The following is a 19,440-nucleotide window of genomic DNA, read 5'->3' on the forward strand; positions in this document are numbered from 1 at the left end:
CGCAAAATAACTGCCCATGAATTGAGGAAAATCAAGCATGAAACTGCCTGATGAAATGAGAGTGACTCTTGATGGGCCAGAGGGATGGGCCAGAGGCTGGATCAGTAAAGGGCAGAAAGCTCCACTCCGCCTCAGATGCCAGCAAGGTGGAGTACTGGTACGGGCTGGTATCATCAAAGATGAACTTATGGGGCCTTTTCGGGTTGAGGATGCAGTGAAGCTCAACTCCCAGACCTACTGCCAGTTTCTGGAAGACAACTTCTTCAAGCAGTGGTACAGGAAGAAGTCTGTATTGTTCAAGAAAACATGCATCCAACTACTCCACAGCATGGCTGGCCAGTAAAGGTCTAAAAGATGAAAAAATAATGACATGGCCACCTTGTTCACCTGATCTGAACCCCATAAAGAACCTGTGGTCCCTCATAAAATGTGAGATCTACAGTGAGGGAAAACAGTACACCTCTGGGAACAGTGTCTGGGAGGCTGTGGTGGCTGCTGCACGCAATGTTGATCGTAAACAGATGCATGTCAAAATGTTTATTTCTAAATTTTGTGCAGTTATATTGGTTTACCTGGTGAAAAAAAACAAGTGAGATGGGAATATATTTGTTTATTAAGTTGCCTAATAATTCTGCACAGTAATAGTTACCTGCACAAACCGATATCCTCCTAAGATAGCCAAATCTAAAAAAAACCCACTCCAACTTCCAAAAATATTAAGCTTTGATATTTATGAGTCTTTTGGGTTTATTGAGAACATAGTTGTTGATCAATAATAAAAAAAATCCTCTAAAATACAACTTGCCTAATAATTCTGCACATGGTGTATGTTCGGTTGCCTCAATATTTGTGAATATAAATGCATATAAGCATGGATGAATATAGAATATATAAATACTTCATATAAGTATAATGTATGAGTGTATTCAGATGAGTGAATATACATTGTATGTATATTCAGTTGTATGAATTTAAATTGTATGTATATACAATATGCAATGAAAATACAGATACATTTGTGTATTTGACTTCTATGCTTGCTTCCTCCAAGAAAGTGTGCATCTCCTGCCCGCAGTGCCTGTCTGTTTAGTTTCCTTTCCATTTCAATGGCGAGGTTCCATGCTTGCATGATCACCCCTCCTGTGAACACGGCAGCTTACTTTCTTTGGGATCGGATGAAATTGGATTTCTTCCACAATTACACTATTATTTCATGTCTAACGGCTATAAAGGCTTTTGGGAAAAAGTCTTCAAATTGTGCATGTTGAGAAATACAGATGTGCAATGAAAAATCTGCAGCCATATGAACAGTGCAGATTACCTATTACAGGCAAAAGTAGGTGTTTTGTTGACTTGTTTTATACTAATGTTTTTGTGGCATAGACGCCAAAATCCACATGGGAAAAATCGCAACGTGTGCATAATTGTCTGAGAATCAAAAATACTAGGGATTCTGGGGCTGTCCTCTGATTTCATTTTTAGGTTTTTGGTAAGGTGCTCCGATGGACAACATTACTGGGTTTCACTATAATGGGGGTTGATCCAGTTTACAGCTACAAGAAAGAAAGAATTTGCAGTTCGAGTTGGCGTATAAATAGAAAACATTATTTTAACGCCACGACACTCTTCCTCTGTTGTGATGTGAAGCACTCTGCTCTACCTGTAATATTTAAGTGCTGTATGTGGTAGAAGGGTCTAATTCCCACTTTGTATGAGGGAAGTAATAGGTGTGAAACCCAGCAGAGTGCTGCCATTCTAAGCTAACATTACCCGCTCATAACACTTGTACTCGCAGCAGGGACCTGTGCAGATCAGCAGCCATAGGACAACTGCATTACTTTCCTTATTACCTGCTTTTAGCTAGCAAAAAGACTCCATTATCCTTGTAATACAAGAAGACAGAAAAAGCTGAAGAAAGGAGCAGACTTGTGCAATTTCCTGACAGATCTTAGGTTTTTTGACTTGATTCAGAATTTTGTGAAGAGATAGACATGTTAATGATAAAATGACTACGCAGATAAGTGAGTTTAAAGGTCCAGTCACACTAAGCAACTTACCAGCGATCCCAACAACGATAGGGATCGCTGGTAAGTTGCTAGGAGGTTGCTGGTGAGATGTCACACTGCGACGCTCCAGCGATCCCACCAGCAACCTGACCTGGCAGGGATCGCTGGAGCGTCGCTACACAAGTTGCTGGTGAGCTCACCAGCAACCAGTGACAAGCCCCCAGCGCCGCGTGGAAGATGCTGCGCTTGGTAACTAAGGTAAATATCGGGTAACCAACCCGATATTTACCTTGGTTACCACCGCACGGAGCTACATGTGCACAGAGCAGGGAGCAGCGCACACTGAGCGCTGGCTCCTTGCTCTCCTAGTTACAGCACACATCGGGTTAATTAACCCGATGTGTGCTGCAGCTAAATGTGCACAGAGCAGGGAGCAGCGCACAATGCTTAGCGCTGGCTCCTTGCTCTCCTAGTTACAGCACACATCGGGTTAATTAACCCGATGTGTGCTGCAGCTAAATGTGCACAGAGCAGGGAGCAGCGCACAATGCTTAGCGCTGGCTCCTTGCTCTCCTAGTTACAGCACACATCGGGTTAATTAACCCGATGTGTGCTGCAGCTAAATGTGCACAGAGCAGGGAGCAGCGCACAATGCTTAGCACTGGCTCCTTGCTCTCCTAGTTACAGCACACATCGGGTTAATTAACCCGATGTGTGCTGCAGCTACATGTGCACAGAGCAGGGAGCAGCGCACAATGCTTAGCGCTGGCTCCTTGCTCTCCTAGTTACAGCACACATCGGGTTAATTAACCCGATGTGTGCTGCAGCTAAATGTGCACAGAGCAGGGAGCAGCGCACAATGCTTAGCGCTGGCTCCTTGCTCTCCTAGTTACAGCACACATCGGGTTAATTAACCCGATGTGTGCTGCAGCTAAATGTGCACAGAGCAGGGAGCAGCGCACAATGCTTAGCGCTGGCTCCTTGCTCTCCTAGTTACAGCACACATCGGGTTAATTAACCCGATGTGTGCTGCAGCTACATGTGCACAGAGCAGGGAGCAGCGCACAATGCTTAGCGCTGGCTCCTTGCTCTCCTAGTTACAGCACACATCGGGTTAATTAACCCGATGTGTGCTGCAGCTAAATGTGCACAGAGCAGGCAGCAGCGCACAATGCTTAGCGCTGGCTCCTTGCTCTCCTAGTTACAGCACACATCGGGTTAATTAACCCGATGTGTGCTGCAGCTAAATGTGCACAGAGCAGGGAGCAGCGCACAATGCTTAGCGCTGGCTCCTTGCTCTCCTAGTTACAGCACACATCGGGTTAATTAACCCGATGTGTGCTGCAGCTAAATGTGCACAGAGCAGGGAGCAGCGCACAATGCTTAGCGCTGGCTCCTTGCTCTCCTAGTTACAGCACACATCGGGTTAATTAACCCGATGTGTGCTGCAGCTACATGTGCACAGAGCAGGAGCCGGCACTGACAGTGAGAGCGGAGGAGGCTGGTAACAAAGGTAAATATCGGGTAACCAAGGACAGGGCTTCTTGGTTACCCGATGTTTACATTGGTTACCAGCCTCCGCAGAAGCCGGCTCCTGCTGCCTGCACATTTAGTTGTTGCTGTCTCGCTGTCACACACAGCGATCTGTGCTTCACAGCGGGACAGCAACAACTAAAAAATGGCCCAGGACATTCAGCAACAACCAACGACCTCACAGCAGGGGCCAGGTTGTTGCTGGATGTCACACACAGCGACATCACTAGCAACGTCACAAAAGTTGTTCGTTAGCAGCGATGTTGCTAGCGATGTTGCTTAGTGTGACGGGGCCTTAAGGCTGTAGGTAGGTTTATGGTTAGATAAGAAAACCTTCTATAACTTTTTATATACTTTTGCAGTTTCTTTTTAGGTCACTTCTTTTTTTTGTTTGTGGCATTTCGGCATTTTTGTGCCAAATTCTTTAAAATGGTACACGCAGTTCATAAATTTTGCACAAGTTAAAAATTGGTCTCTAGCAACATTTTTTTGTGATTTTATAATACAAAAAGTTGCCTGTTTATCAAAATAACTAGTAGATAACATTACTCCAAGGGAAACTGGGATATATATCAGGCCCATAGTGGTGAACTAAATTAAAAGAACTAGGTGCAAATGAAACACAGGTAATAAACATGAAAGACTAGACAGAAAGCAGTCATATGCAATAAAGAATTGGGACATTTGTGCTTTAAAGGGAACCTGTCATCAGAAATTTGGCTTTCAACCTAAATGTTTCCCCCTCTGCAGCTCGTGGGCTGCATTCTAGTAAGGTTTCTATACTTTTTGTGCCCCCTTTTAAAACAAAATAAATACTTTTTCAAACCAAAAGGTACAGTTTTATAATCTTGTAAATTCTCCATGGGGGCGGGCCGTGTGGTGTCCGTTGCTGTATCTTACGCCGTCCCCCATGCTCCAAATCATCCCTCAGGACGCCGCCCACTGTGCCCGAGGTCCGGTGCACGTGGGACACCTGGTGACGTGGTCGCAGGCACGAGTATGGGCGGCGCTGTGATTGCATCGCAAGTGCCCGCCCATACTCTCGTGCCCGCCCTTTCCCCACTGCCTCCAGCGTTCTGCGCTGGCCCGACGTCACCTCCTTCCCATCGTACCCTGCAGCAGGAAATAGATGGGAGGAGCGGAGCAGGCCACTACAGGAGAAGCAGAGAATCTGAGCGACGTATATAGGGGATAGCGCGCCCACGAGAGTATAGGCGGGCACTTGCGATGCAATCACAGCGCCGCCCATACTCTCGTGCCTGCGACCACGTCACCAGGTGTCCTGGCGTGCACGGGACCTCGGGCGCAGTGGGCGGCGTCCTGAGGGATGATTTGGAGCATGGGGGACAGCGTAAGATACAGCAACGGACGCCACACGGCTCACCCCCATGGAGAATTTACAAGATTTTCAAACCGAAAGGTACAGTTTTATAAAGTATTTATTTTGGTTTAAAAGGGGGCACAAAAAGTATAGAAACCTTACTAGAATGCAGCCCACGAGCTGCAGAGGGGGGAACTTTTAGGTTGAAAGCCAAATTTCTGATGACAGGTTCCCTTTAATTCCTAATTTTCAAAGACTCTGTTTGCTTTTATTAAATGGGAACAATATCCAGAGACTCAAAAATCATAGACCTTGAGCATATAAAACATATTTAAATTATTGTCTCCACTGTTTATAACACCATGGCATGCTTATCATGCCCTATTAATACCTAAGTGACCTTTGCAATTTTCACCATAATGACCAGGCTAATTTTTTTTAAATGACCAGTGTTACTTTATGTGGTTATATAAATGCAATGCCCTCCACACGAACTGACAGCCAGGTATAATGCTGAGCGCCTGTCAGACAGTGCTGGGGGGGGCACGGTTATAGTCGCTGCTCTCCATACACAGAGACTTGACTGAACCTGCGTTGGCCCTGCCCCTGCCCTTGTGACTGAAACCCAAGAGCTGCCGGGAAGATTAAATTTTGTTTTCTCCCAGCAGCAGGGTTCAATGTGCAGGCTCCAGGAAGTTTTCAAGCGCTATTAACTTGCAGATTAACCCCATATCACCATAGGTTAATAGCATTTGTACACATGACCGGTTCTCTTTTAAGAGGTTTTTGGCAGCTTCTGGTGATGGTGAGGTGGCAACGGGGTCATTAAGCTTGTTAAAAAAATGGGTTTTCAAGTTCTGTCTGAAAATTGAGTGTGGCGGATAATCTTATTTATTGGGACACAGATTTCCAGAGGACATGGGATACTCAGGAGACGTCTTGTAGGCCATTGGGTGAGGAATGTATAAATATGGAGTAGAGAAGGAGGTATTGGGAAGACCAGAGATTATATGTTGGAAGATATCAAGACATTTGTTCAGAGATGTAAAGAAATGACAGATTATGGATGGCTTTGTAGGTCAATGTAAGTAGTTTGAACTGGGTATGTTGGAAAATTGGGAGTCAATGAAGGGATCTTTTAGAAGGGAGAAGCTTAGAACTAGTGAGGCAAGAGGTGGATTAGTCAGGCAGCATAGTTAAGGATGGACTGAAGAGGTGTGAGTGAGTAAGTTATTGAGTTAGTTAGTGAGTGAGTGTGAGTGAGTGTTAGCAGGGAGGCCACAGAGGAGGATATTGCAGTAGTTAATTCAGGAGATGATTTGGGCATGCACTAACATTTTAATAGATTCAGGATTGAGGAAAGGACATATTCTGGGGAATATTTTTGCGGTAGAGGTGATAGGAAGTGGTAAGACCATGGATGTGCAGTATGAAGGACAAGGCAAAGTCAAGTGTCACTCTGATGTAGCAGACTTCCGATAATGCGGAAAGCGTGGTGTCATTTAATGTGATAGATGGATTAGGTGGACGAGTTAGATGAGATGGAAGAAAAATGATGAGTTCAGTTTTGTCCACTTTAAGCTTTAGGAAGTGTCTTGCGAAAAAGGAGGATATGACTGATAGGTAAACCTCTCTGCTGTTAAGAATCCCGGAGTGCCTAAGTGTCACCAGCATATAGGTGGTACTGCAATCCATGGGACTTTAAGTTGTCCCTAGCCAAAAGTCTAGATGAGGAGAGTAAGGGTGCAAGGACAGAGCCTTGAGGGGCACCAACAGAAAGAGCGTGATATGAGGATGTAGTGTGGAAGTGGGAGATGCTAAATTTGTGGTTAGAAAGGTAAGAGGAGATCGAAGAGAGGGCAATGTCTTTGATACCAAGGGAAGAGAATAATCTGTAGTAGGAGGGAGTGGTCGACTGTGTCGGAGGTAGAGAACAGGTCTAGAAGAAGGAGTACAGAGAATTGTCTGTTAGCTTTAGCAGCAAGTTGTTAGTAGCTTTGAATTGGACAATTTCGGTGCAGTGATGGGAACAGAAGTCAGATTGTAGGTTGTCAAAGAGTAAGATAGATGAGAGGTGGGAAGAAAGTTCAGCGTGGACATGCTATTTAGGAGTTTTAAAGCGAATGGAAGAATATATATGGGGCTTTAGCTTGACATAGAAGTTCTGCCAAGCGATACCTTTTTCAAGCATTAAAAATCACATTGAATATCTTCATGATGTTTTGAAATGAAGTACTGTGATTACTGTTTTTTCCCATTGGTGCAGTTTTAGAAACATTTCCCAGACTTTTCTTAAGAAAAGATTCTGTGACATGTACTAAACACAACTTTTTTTTTCTGCAACTTTCACCCTGATGTTCTGTTTAAATCCTTTATACATAAAAATTGTTGCCCCCAGCCAACAGTCAATTTGCTGCTATCACTGTGAGAAGGGATAGAAGACACACATTGCAATACATAGGTGGACCACATGGCACCCATTGAATGAATCAAATGTCACTAAACAAGGTCTCCCGCTATGAGGTCCATATGATTTATGAAGGCATTTGGGTAAGGACCACTAATTTAGTTTTGTGTTCTTTCGTCTAATTTTTCCTGCACAGAACTCCATATCATCTTGTTTTGTGTATTATGTAACTGCAAAAAGAAACTTTATGCAATGCATATTCACTCAATATTTTCACTTAGTACTATGTTTTAGTATTTACTATGCATTTTTTTTAAACTATTAGGGATATTTTTTGGTTGTTTGATTAACATGGTGTCTTTTTTTATAGATACGATGGGAAAAAAATATCACATTAGGAGAACCTCCTGGGTTTTTACATTCTTGGTGGTGGTAAGTTGAATTTTACATTGTCTTAACCATGCTTCTGATTTTTATTTTTTTTTCTTTTAGTGGGGAAACATATATACAAGTACTATTGTCATCCATAATATATTTTTTTTAATAAAGTATATGATATACTATGTTTTACTTTTGCTATGGTTCTGTAAATATTGCTCTTCTATCATGCCTAAATGATATGACTGCAGATTTGAACACATGCACATAGCAGAATCACATAATTTAAGCTTTTGGGTACTTTTTACATTTGCAAACAAAGCTGCATTGCACAAATGCTTTTTAAAATTAAAAGAAATGAAGCAATTGTGTAAATTGTCTTTAGTAGAAAAAGTATTTTGTTTTCATGTATGTGTGACTTAGATTTATTGGTCTCAATACCTGCAGACTTAAAATAAACCCTATGTAGTTAGAGTTGGTACATTTTTCATTTTGTTTTTAAAAGTAAACCTAGCATTTATACATAACTCAACATTGAAATTGCAATGCTAAAAAGGAAAGTTGTGGAATTATGGAAATCACACAATAGACATGTTAACCCACTGTACATCCTCTGTACATGTACGGCACTACTGGAAGTGGATTCCTGCAAACTACCGTCTATGTACGGCACTGAAAGTTCCAAGTGAAGATGGCTCTGTAACATGGTGGTCAAGTTCCTACCCTTGAAGACACCAAAAGTGTTCTTAAATATATATTTGTGATAAGATATAATGTTGTAAAAAGTAATGTTTTGTAGAAAAGCAATGTAAGGTACAGGAATGCATAAGATGTATTGTACTGTATAGAAGTAGCAGTGTTGGTTAAGTAATGTAGTATAATGATATATAGTATCTGCAAATAAACGTCGCCATTTAGTGGTCGGTCATTATGAGAATATAGGTAAAAGGTTATGTAGGATGTTGTTGTAAGTTAGGTTGCCCAGTAACTGACCACCGGGCAAGAAACAGTTAAACTGTTGGATTAGTTCTCAGTGGGAGGAGTAGTCTCTAGGTAAAAGATAGACTCCATCGTGGAATTCAGATAGGGAACGGCTAGTGACAGTCTGTCGAGTTGTGTTTTGGTTGCATTCTGTGGGTGACTTGTGGAGGCTGCAACACTGATACTGAACATGAGTAGAGTGAGAGAACCAACAGAGCACTGAGGGTGGTTGAAACCCTGAATGGAGATCATTAACTAAACCTAAGACTGGTAAAGAAGCCGAACGTGACCCGTGTGGGTAGGATCTAGAGATGGTCTCTAAGTACCGAGTAGCTTACAGCTGAGAGGATTTTTAGACGAAAAATTAGTATGTAGTCCTGTGTGGGCACATCTGATAGCGTCGTTCCTCTCTGTGTGGACGTGGAACCACAGGTGGAGAAAAATTACTTTCTTGTTCTGTTATGTTAAGCTGGTTGATCGCAGCAAGACTTGGAACATGCACAATAATAACAGATGAGTTGAACTTGGAGGAAGTATATCTGTTGGGGCTTTCTGTAAAAGAAACATCCAATAAGAAGTGTACTCGCTACATCTTGTGTATAATTAATTAGTTAAGTATAAGACTGTAGTTTAATAAAAACTATTAGCCTCAGTCTCCGTTGCTTCCATGATCCCGGTCCTGATCTGCCCAAAACAGTGCCATCATGCAACCTCCTGAAAGATATGTACAGCATCACATTTATCCACCTCCCCAGCCAGGACCACAACAATTCTTCTGTGAAGTGGGGCTGAGGTGCCTACCGGAGGGAATCCCTCTCCTGCGACTACCGCCTACGTCTCTATTTTACAACTGCTGCCTCTGACAGCAGACCATCCCTGCACGTCACCCCAGTGGGTTGTACCACTATCCTGCATAAGCTGTGATTGACTGGCCTATTCTGACCAGCCAATCACATCAATTTACAATAAAGTTGGTGAAAAAAATAAAATAAAATCATTGTGACAGGCTGTTATTACTGTGATTGGATGGGTTGATTACAATATCACCGATGTTTGTTAACCCTTTTGACCTCAATTACTGGTTACTGACCAAATTGCGCCAAAAGAGTTAATTTAAAATTCCAATTGATGCTCTGCACACCATCTTTACCTGAAAGCTGCCATGCAGAGCAGTTGTATACCCCCTGTGTGCTGCTTGAGAGAAAGAAAATCATTGGTGGCTAGTGCTATCCTACTGCGTCTTTTGTGATGTGTGATCTTCTGTTCTGTTCTGTGCAACGTACTTTCTGTGTAACCGATCTGTGATCACAGCAACAGCAGCAGTTCCCAAATCCCTGTTCCAGATCCCCCAACTCCAATCCCCCGACTCCCCAATTGCATTTTTGGCATTTTTCTCTTGCAGAAAAATAATAGTTATAATAGTATAATAATAGTGTCCTCCCAGAGATGGTCCTAACTTTGATTGTCTATATAAAATTTGTCCAGTTGAACACTTCTTCAGAACATTTGCTGAGGTGTACAACCCCCAAAGGGACATTTGTATAGATGAATCTCTGGCTCACATTAAAAGAAGGGGAAAATTCCACACAATACCAGCACAGTAAGAGGGCAAGGAATAGAATTATACTGTACAAGCTGTGAGAATACCTCAGTGTACTCCCAGAGATTTAGGGTTTATGAAGGAAAGGGCACCCGGATTGACCTTGTCTTAGGGGTGAGTGGGAAAATTGTGTTGCAATTCATGCACCCCTCTTGCTGGATAAGGGTTATCACCTCTAAGTAGATAACTTTCCAGCATCCCTCTCTTCACGTCCCTCTCTGCCAGAGGCACAGTTGCATATGCGGCACAGCGTGAAAAAAAAAATCAGACAGGCCTCCCTAAGCTGCTAATTGAGCAACCGCTGAGAAAGGGTGACAGCAGAGCCCAATGTAATGACAACATGCTGGTAGTCAAGAGGGATTTCCTTATCTTGACTACAATACACTGTGACAACAGCTCCCTTGTCACTGTCTGAGGTACTACATCAGAAGTCCCAAAGCCAGATTGTATCCTGGATTATAAAACGTTCATTGGGGGTGTAGATTTCTCAGCTCAAGTCCTCAAACCATACAGTGCCATGCCAAAAGGGAAAGTATGGTACAAAAAGTTGGCTGTGCACAATGTACAGATAGTACTGTACAATGTCTGTGAAGTTTTGATGTGAGCTTCCTTCATTTGCAGGAGGTAGTTCTTAAGGCCCTTATATCTGACAGAAGTCAGGAAGGTGAGGTTCCCAGTATTTCTGAAACTGATGGTACCTTTATTGTACAAGGTCACCATTTTCCCAGTGAGGTTTGCTAAACTTCGAGGAAGGAAAGAACACAAAAAGGTACAGAGTATGCTCCAAGAAGTATGCTCCAATTTACCATTGTGAAGAATCCTGGCCTTTGCATTTAGGATTGCTTCAAAGCATACCACATGTCCATAAGTTGATCAAATTTGATATTGCCCTGTTGACACAATGTCCTTTTATATTCTGATGTACTCTGTGCAACTTACACATACCACCACATTATTAATTTGTGCATCAATAAAACCAAAAGCATTATTATCACTAGTATAACTATGCATCTGGATAATACCTAGATAGCTGTAGTTACCAAAATGGTGTCACTTTGGGGAGGGGAGGAGGTGTTCCTCTGTTTAGGCACAACAGGAGTTTTCCAAACATGACATGGCAATCACTGACCATTCCATCAAAGCCAGCACTCCAAAAAGTCTCTCCTTCCTCTTAGAGCTCGACAGGGTATCCAAATAGTAGTTTCTCACCACATATGGGGTGTCAACATACTTGGGAGAAATTGCAAAACAAATTATGGGGTCCATTTTTTTCTTGCTACCCCTGTGAAAATAAAAATTTTGGAGGCAAGCAACATTTTTGTGGGACAAATCTAATATTTTCATTTCGCAGTAAAATGTTGTAAAATTCTGTGAAGCACCTGGGGGTTCAAGGTGCTCGCCAAACCTCTAGATTAATTCATTGAGGCATGTAGTTTCCAAAATGGGGTAATTAGTGGGGAGTTTTCACTGTTTAGACACATCAGAGGCTCTCCAAACGCAACATGGTGCCCACAGACCATTCCATCAAAGTCTGCGCTACAAAATGTCACTCCTTCCTTTTGGAGCGTGGCAGTGTGTCCAAACCATACTTTCCCATCATATATGGGGTATCGATGTACTTGGGAGAAACTGCACAACAAATTTGGGGTCCATTTTCTCTTGTTACCTTGTGAAAAGGAAATAATTTGGGGATCAAGCAACTTTTTTGGCAGGAAAAAGCTGTTTGTTTGTTTTTTTATTTGTCTAGTTCAACATTGTAAAATTCTGTGAACCTCCTGAGAGGTCAAGGTGCTCACCACAACTTTAGATAGATTAATTGAGGCATGTCGTTTCCAAAATGGTATGAGCGTACTCGTGAGAAATTGCAAAACAAATTGTATGGTGCATTTTCTCCTGTTACCTATGTAAAAATGCTAAATTTGTGGGAAAAAGTTAAATTTTCATTTTTTCCATCCACATTGCTTTAGTTCGTGTGAAGCACCTAAAGGGTTAATAAACTTCTTGAGCGTGGTTTTCAGTAATTTGAGGGTTTAAATTTTTAAAATGGTGTCACTTTTGGGTATTTTCTGTCACCTAGGCCCCCCAAAGTCACTTCAAATGTGATGTGGTCCCTAAAAAAATGATTTTGTAAATTTTGTTGGAAAAATTAAAAATTTGAACTTTTAACCCTTCTAACTTCCTAACAATTTTTTTTTGTTTTTACAAAAATGATGGTGATATGGCAAATGTTATTTATTAACTATTTTGAGTGCCATAACTCTGGCTTAAAAACTTACAAATTAAAAGTTTAAAAATTGTGACATTTTCATCGTTTTCGCAAAATTTCCAATATTTTCACAAATAAACAAAAAAATTGTCCTAAATTTACTACTATGTTAGTAGTAAATTTAGTATATTTTGTATAATTTGTCACGAAAACACAATCTCAGAATCACTGGGATCCATTGAAGCGTTCCAGAGTCATTACCTTATAAAATGACGCTGGTCAGAATTTAAAAAATTGGGTTTGTCTGAAAGGTGAAAACAGGCTGGTGAAGGGGTTAATGATATGCTAATGATGAAAAAATGTAAACAAAATTTCCAAAACATCTCGATTTGTTAAGTATAGAGCATAAGCTGCATTAGTTGAAATACAGTTAGGTCCAGAAATATTTGGACAGTGACACAATTTTCGCGAGTTGGGCTCTGCATGCCACCACATTGGATTTGAAATTAAATCTCTACAACAGAATTCAAGTGCAGATTGTAATGTTTAATTTGAAAGTTTGAACAAAAAAATCTGATAGAAATTGTACGAATTGTACACATTTCTTTACAAACACTCCACATTTTAGGAGGTCAAAAGTAATTGAACAAATAAACCAAACCCAAACAAAATATTTTTATTTTCAATATTTTGTTGCGAATCCTTTGGAGGCAATCACTGCCTTAAGTCTGGAACCCATGGACATCACCAAACGCTGGGTTTCCTCCTTCTTAATGCTTTGTCAGGCCTTTACAGCCGCAGCCTTCAGGTCTTGCTTGTTTGTGGGTCTTTCCGTCTTAAGTCTGGATTTAAGCAAGTGAAATGCATGCTCAATTGGGTTAAGATCTGGTGATTGACTTGGCCATTGCAGAATGTTCCACTTTTTTGCACTCATGAACTCCTGGGTAGCTTTGGCTGTATGCTTGGGGTCATTGTCCATCTGTACTATGAAGCGCCGTCCGATCAACTTTGCGGCATTTGGCTGAATCTGGGCTGAAAGTATATCCCGGTACACTTCAGAATTCATCCGGCTACTCTTGTCTGCTGTTATGTCATCAATAAACACAAGTGACCCAGTGCCATTGAAAGCCCTGCATGCCCATGCCATCACGTTGCCTCCGAAGAAAAGGAGGAAATTCCAGCAACTCCAGGAGAAAGTAGATTTTCTTTAAAAACAGATTCTTTATTGATAATTAAAATATTCCATCCAAGCAAGACAAAAATAGAAAGGCAAGACAGAGGAGCTGTTTCCTACGCGTTTCAACCTAAATGGGTCTTAATCATGGAATGCCATCACGTTGCCTCCACCATGTTTTACAGAGGATGTGGTGTGCCTTGGATCATGTGCCGTTCCCTTTCTTCTCCAAACTTTTTTCTTCCCATCATTCTGGTACAGGTTGATCTTGGTCTCATCTGTCTATAGAATACTTTTCCAGAACTGAGCTGGCTTCATGAGGTGTTTTTCAGCAAATTTAACTCTGGCCTGTCTATTTTTGGAATTGATGAATGGTTTGCATCTAGATGTGAACCCTTTGTATTTACTTTCATGGAGTCTTCTCTTTACTGTTGACTTAGAGACAGATACACCTACTTCACTGAGAGTGTTCTGGACTTCAGTTGATGTTGCGAACGGGTTCTTCTTCACCAAAGAAAGTATGCGGCGATCATCCACCACTGTTGTCATCCGTTGACGCCCAGGCCTTTTTGAGTTCCCAAGCTCACCAGTCAATTCCTTTTTTCTCAGAATGTACCCGACTGTTGATTTTGCTACTCCAAGCATGTCTGCTATCTCTCTGATGGATTTTTTCTTTTTTTTCAGCCTCAGGATGTTCTGCTTCACCTCAATTGAGAGTTCCTTAGACCGCATGTTGTCTGGTCACAGCAACAGCTTCCAAATGCAAAACCACACACCTGTAATCAACCCCAGACCTTTTAACTACTTCATTGATTACAGGTACACAAGGGAGACACCTTCAGAGTTAATTGCAGCCCTTAGAGTCCCTTGTCCAATTACTTTTGGTCCCTTGAAAAAGAGGAGGCTATGCATTACAGAGCTATGATTCCTTAACCCTTTTTCCGATTTGGATGTGAAAACTCTCATATTGCATCTGGGAGTGTGCACTTTCAGCCCATATTATATATATAATTGTATTTCTGAACATGTTTTTGTAAACAGCTAAAATAACAAAACTTGTGTCACTGTCCAAATATTTCTGGACCTAACTGTATTTCCATTAACATGCCTTACACACCATCAGTGAGGATATTTCTGGTTATTTGAGGAATCTTCTGCCATGCTGAATGCACTTGGGCAGGGAAATCATCAGATCTGCTGCTGGTAGCTCTCTTTGTAGTTGCTGACCAATAATTCCCCACTTTTGTTTTAGACATAATAATTGCCAGAAATTGGTCTGGAGATCATGTGGGCAACGCTATGAAGAGGCCTTCATGAGGGAAAGTCTTACATTGGAGATTATAGCCTGGGGTCGCATGATAGCCGGACCCCTCTGGTCTTCATACCAAACATATTAACAGCTCAGCAGAATAGTGATTGCTAGGACAACTTAAAAAGAATATTCAATCAAGTGACATAAGGTATCTTGTACCCCTCCTTGATCTAAAATGATTGATTTTCAACACAGCCAAATATTGTATGTACCTTAAGAAGCACAGTGCAAAATAGCATATAATTATATGCAGTGATCTTTTCTGATTTTATTTTTACAGTTTTTTATAATAAAAAACATAAGCATTATACCAAGTATATTATTCACTATTCTTAATACAGCATTACCCCCTTCCCAACCAAGCGATTTTTCTATTTTCTTGCGCTCTCATTTTCCATCCACATAGTAATAAGGGGGCTTGTTTTTTTCTGCATGACATATTGTAGTTTTGACTGGCACCATTCATTTTACCATTCAAGCTGACTGCTTAAATGAAATCTATTAGCAGATTTTTGCTCTGTAATCTGAGGATAGCATGAAGTATAGGCTGACAGCATAGTTTCAGCGATATCACTTATTAGGCTGTGCGCTGTTGTTTCAATGTGTGACGCCCTGGCAAAACCAGGTAGTCACAGTTAGGCCCCTGCATTACACCATTCCCTCACTAGGAAACATACAGCCAACCATAAAACCTAGTCACCTTCCCTTAGGGAAAGATAGACACACCAGTGGGCGTGACCAGATGGTTGGGACACGCCCACCCAGGGGTCCAGACAGCCCGGGGCAGGAGAACAAGCAGTCTAAGTCAGTGAAGTCTGGAGTTCAGTTTGGAGAGGAGTGTGGGCTGGAGCTAAGTGTAGCTTCAGCAGTGAAGTTCAAGTTGAATGGTACCAGGATAGGAGCCCTGGTGCCACTGGCTAGGAGGCAGACGGTGGTCTCCGTCAGCAGGAGACGGGAAGATGGCTCGGCAGGACCGAGGTGGACTAGGACAGGGTTGTAGCCCGCCGATACCAACACGGGGAACTGACCCGGAAACCGGAGCACAAAGGGGGGTACTCGGACCCTGAAGCCAGGACCAGAACCAAGTGGAACTGGTTAATTAACCGATTGAGGCCGGAACTAGAGGTCCTGTCCTACCCAAAGTCCCTCATAGAAGACAACAGCCCACCGATTGGGGATAAGAGGTCACCGCCAGGGCCCATAGATCCCATGGGCCAGCGTCTGCGGGCATGGCTCCTTAAGCCACATCCAGCTGGGAGCGGACTCCTGAGTTTCACACTAGGAAAGTCCACCTTACAAAAAGCAGTGCAGGAAAAGGATAGAGACCACCACCTGGGTGGGGGACCCAAACGCAACCGGTCGTGGCACCGGCCACCATCACCTTGGTTTACCACAGACTTGTGTGTTTTACTAACAGTGAGTACACCAGCACCCCCTGCGGTCGCCATCCCCTGCACTGAGCCACCGGGTCCCGGGGCCACCATCCCTGCCCACGAAAGATTAACAACTTGCTGCACAACATCTCCCCCGGGTGCCCCGTAACAGCAGTGGTGGTGTCCCACCTCACCACACACCGTGGGTGGCGTCACGAACTTATTACGGCCTAGCCCGTACATCTACATCCCCCCATTTATTCGGCGTGTCCGCGAGACCCCCGGGTCCGGAGACCCTCGAGCCACCACCCCTGAAGGCCCGGATCCGAGCAGCGCCGGCTGCTGGCACGGGGGCGGCACACCCCGAAACTTGGCGTCACGAATAGGATACTTATCCATCCACTTACCTTGTTGAAGTGCGCTTTGTTTTGGACAGTCAGCGGTGATCCATTGCCAAATTTTCAGAAGTCGCCATTTTGGGTTCGAAAACTACAGTCCAGCATCTTCTTTCCCGAGAAAAGGGCGCGAAAGCCGAAGCCCCGCTCCCTGGGAACGCGGCTGGAAAGCAAGCCGGGAAGTCGCAAAACGAAACTAACAGGCTGCAGAAAGAAGTGCCGGAAAAAGACCAAGGGGGAGCAGTGGGAAGATGTCCGTGCCTAACCCTGATGGCGGAGTGGCGCCGGCCGCTGGAGCGGCGGTGCCCGCAGATGCGGCAGATGCCAGAAATGTGGCGGCACCCGCTCCGGTCGCAGGAGCGGGGGGAGCTGTGACTCCAGCGGTCACCCAGGTAATGCCGATCTCCTTGCCCTACCTGCCCGGTGCTGCCTGACTACCCCAGTATGATGGGAAACCCGATGCCCTGCAGATGTTCAGGAAGAAAATCTGTACAATCCTTGATTTGTATGCCATGACTGGCAAGCAGCGTGCATCTGTGGTACTCGGGCAGCTGACCGGCGCCACTGAGCAGGAGGTGGAGACTTCGGCAGATGCCGACCGGGTCTCAGTCACTGCCATCTTTGACAAACTGCAGGTTGCATTCGAAACCCGCACTGAAGCGGAGTTGCAGATGCAGTTCTATAACTGCCGACAACGCCCGCAGGACAACATCCGAGACTATGCCTTGAGGCTACAGACGGCCCTACGCACCCTGAAGCAGGTGGATCCTATTACCGAGGCCGAGAGCAACAAAATGCTGGTAGAGCAGTTCCTGCAGGGGCTAGGGTTCGCCGAATACTGTAAGCAACTACGGTTGTGGTCTCTGGAACATTCGGACTTGAGCTTTGCGGTTCTAAAAGACCGGGCCATTAAAGCACTACAGATGGTCGATGCTGGTGCCCCCGACCCACCATCCTGGCCGGCTGACACCGCTCCTGTCTCAGTAGCAGCCCCCTTGTAAGCCATGCCGGCTCCCGCAGCAGCAGCCGGGACCCCGAAGGATCTGTCGTTGCAAGTCCAGCGCCTGAGTGATGACGTCGCTAGGATCCTCGCTGTCTTACAGCTACCTTTGAAAGTCAAGCCAGCAGAGAAGATACAGCTTGCCGACAGCCCGGAGGACGTCCCGTGGATGCAGCGGAGGAAGAATAATGACAGCCAGTATGGACCACCCGTCTGCTATAAGTGCAACAAGTCTGGTCATTACTCGCGCCAGTGCCCTTTAAACGAGCAACCCCTGAGGCCAAGGGCCAATCCTCAGGAATAGACCCTCAAGGCCCAGCCGACTGGCGTGATCGATATGTTGGAGGCCGCCCCATCATCTCCCTTGCTGTGGACGGTATCCTGACCTACGCCCTTCTCGATACCGGTTTGCAGGTAACGACTATGCCCTATATACTTTACAAGCAATACTGGTCTGATAGTGAGCTCACCCCCCAAACCCCAGTTTGACCATCATTGCAGCTAATGGACTCCCTATGACCCAGGTGGGATTTAAGGAGGTAACCTTGAAGGTGGGGCGGGTAGAGCTGAAACATTAAGGGCTAATTGTAGTGCAGAATGACCCCAGTGGCCGTACCCCAAAAATGGTCCTAGGGACCAACGGGATCGAGAACTGCATAGGAGAAGTGCTGCACCTGTTGCAACAACTGTCTGTCACAGCAGGAGGGGGGCAGCAGAGGGCTCTGCAACGTGAAATCCGGGCCCTCCTGCAGCGACATCAAGTGAACATGTCAGGTGGAGAGATTGGTGGCGTGCGAGTGATGGATGTGGCGCCTCTAGTGGTGCCTCTGCGGAGCGAAATGATGATGCGGTGTAGAGTAGCAGTGGGTCCCCGTGGACAGGATTACCCGGCAGTGGTGGGCCCACAGTGATGGCAGCCAGAGGGGTGATTGATATCAAGAAAGGACGGGTGCCCATGAGAGTGATGAACTGCGGGGAGGAAGAGGTCAGGCTACCCCGCTACACCACCATTGCTAAATTATTCACTGTAGACGCAGACGTCATTCACGTAGCAACCTCCACTATCACCGCATCACAGTCAGGCAGTGACACCTCATCCGAACATGGTGCTGGGAGCTACATGTCGGGACCGAATCTACACCCGCGCAACACAAGGAGGGGGTGTACCGGGTAGTGCAAGAGTACGAGCAGGTATTCAGTAAACACCCGTTAGATTTCGGGAAGATTAAGGGGGTTCAGCACCATATTCCCACCCGTTAGATTTCGGGAAGATTAAGGGGGTTCAGCACCATATTCCCATCGGCAAACATCCACCTATTAAAGAGAGGTACAGACTGATTCCACCTGCACACTACCAGTGCGCCAAAGATATGTTGAGGAACATGAAGGAGGCAGGGGTCATTCGTGATAGTTGTAGTCCCTGGGCAGCTCAGTTGGTCCTGGTAAAGAAGAAGGATGGCAATATGAGAATGTGTGTAGATTACCGGAAGATTAATCAGATAATGCATAAAGATGCATACTCTCTTTCTCGCATTGAAGAGTCATTGGCCGCGCTGAAGACTGCTAATTATTTCTCTACCCTTGACCTCACTAGTGGCTACTGGCAGGTGTCGGTTGCGAAGGAAGACCGCGAGAATACTGCGTTCGCCACCCCGATGGGACTCTGCGAGTTGAACAGCATGCCTTTTGGGCTGTGTAATGCCCCGGGAACCTTCCAGAGGCTCATGGAATGCTGCTTGGGACATTGCAACTTC

At 44.4% G+C, this 19,440-nt stretch overlaps 1 protein-coding gene across 1 annotated transcript in view; it reads left to right on the top strand.

The window, feature by feature from the left end:
• SSBP4 (single stranded DNA binding protein 4) overlaps window positions 1–19,440 on the top strand; it is a 634,733-nt gene that overhangs the window by 182,121 nt on the left and 433,172 nt on the right. The window contains exon 3 of the mRNA XM_075352595.1: window positions 7,638–7,699. Within this exon, the coding sequence (XP_075208710.1) occupies window positions 7,638–7,699 (62 nt within the window). The remainder of the gene's footprint in view (window positions 1–7,637; window positions 7,700–19,440) is intronic.

This window comes from Anomaloglossus baeobatrachus, chromosome 1, assembly GCF_048569485.1.
Source record: "Anomaloglossus baeobatrachus isolate aAnoBae1 chromosome 1, aAnoBae1.hap1, whole genome shotgun sequence".
In the NCBI taxonomy this organism is placed as follows: Eukaryota; Metazoa; Chordata; class Amphibia; order Anura; family Aromobatidae; genus Anomaloglossus; species Anomaloglossus baeobatrachus.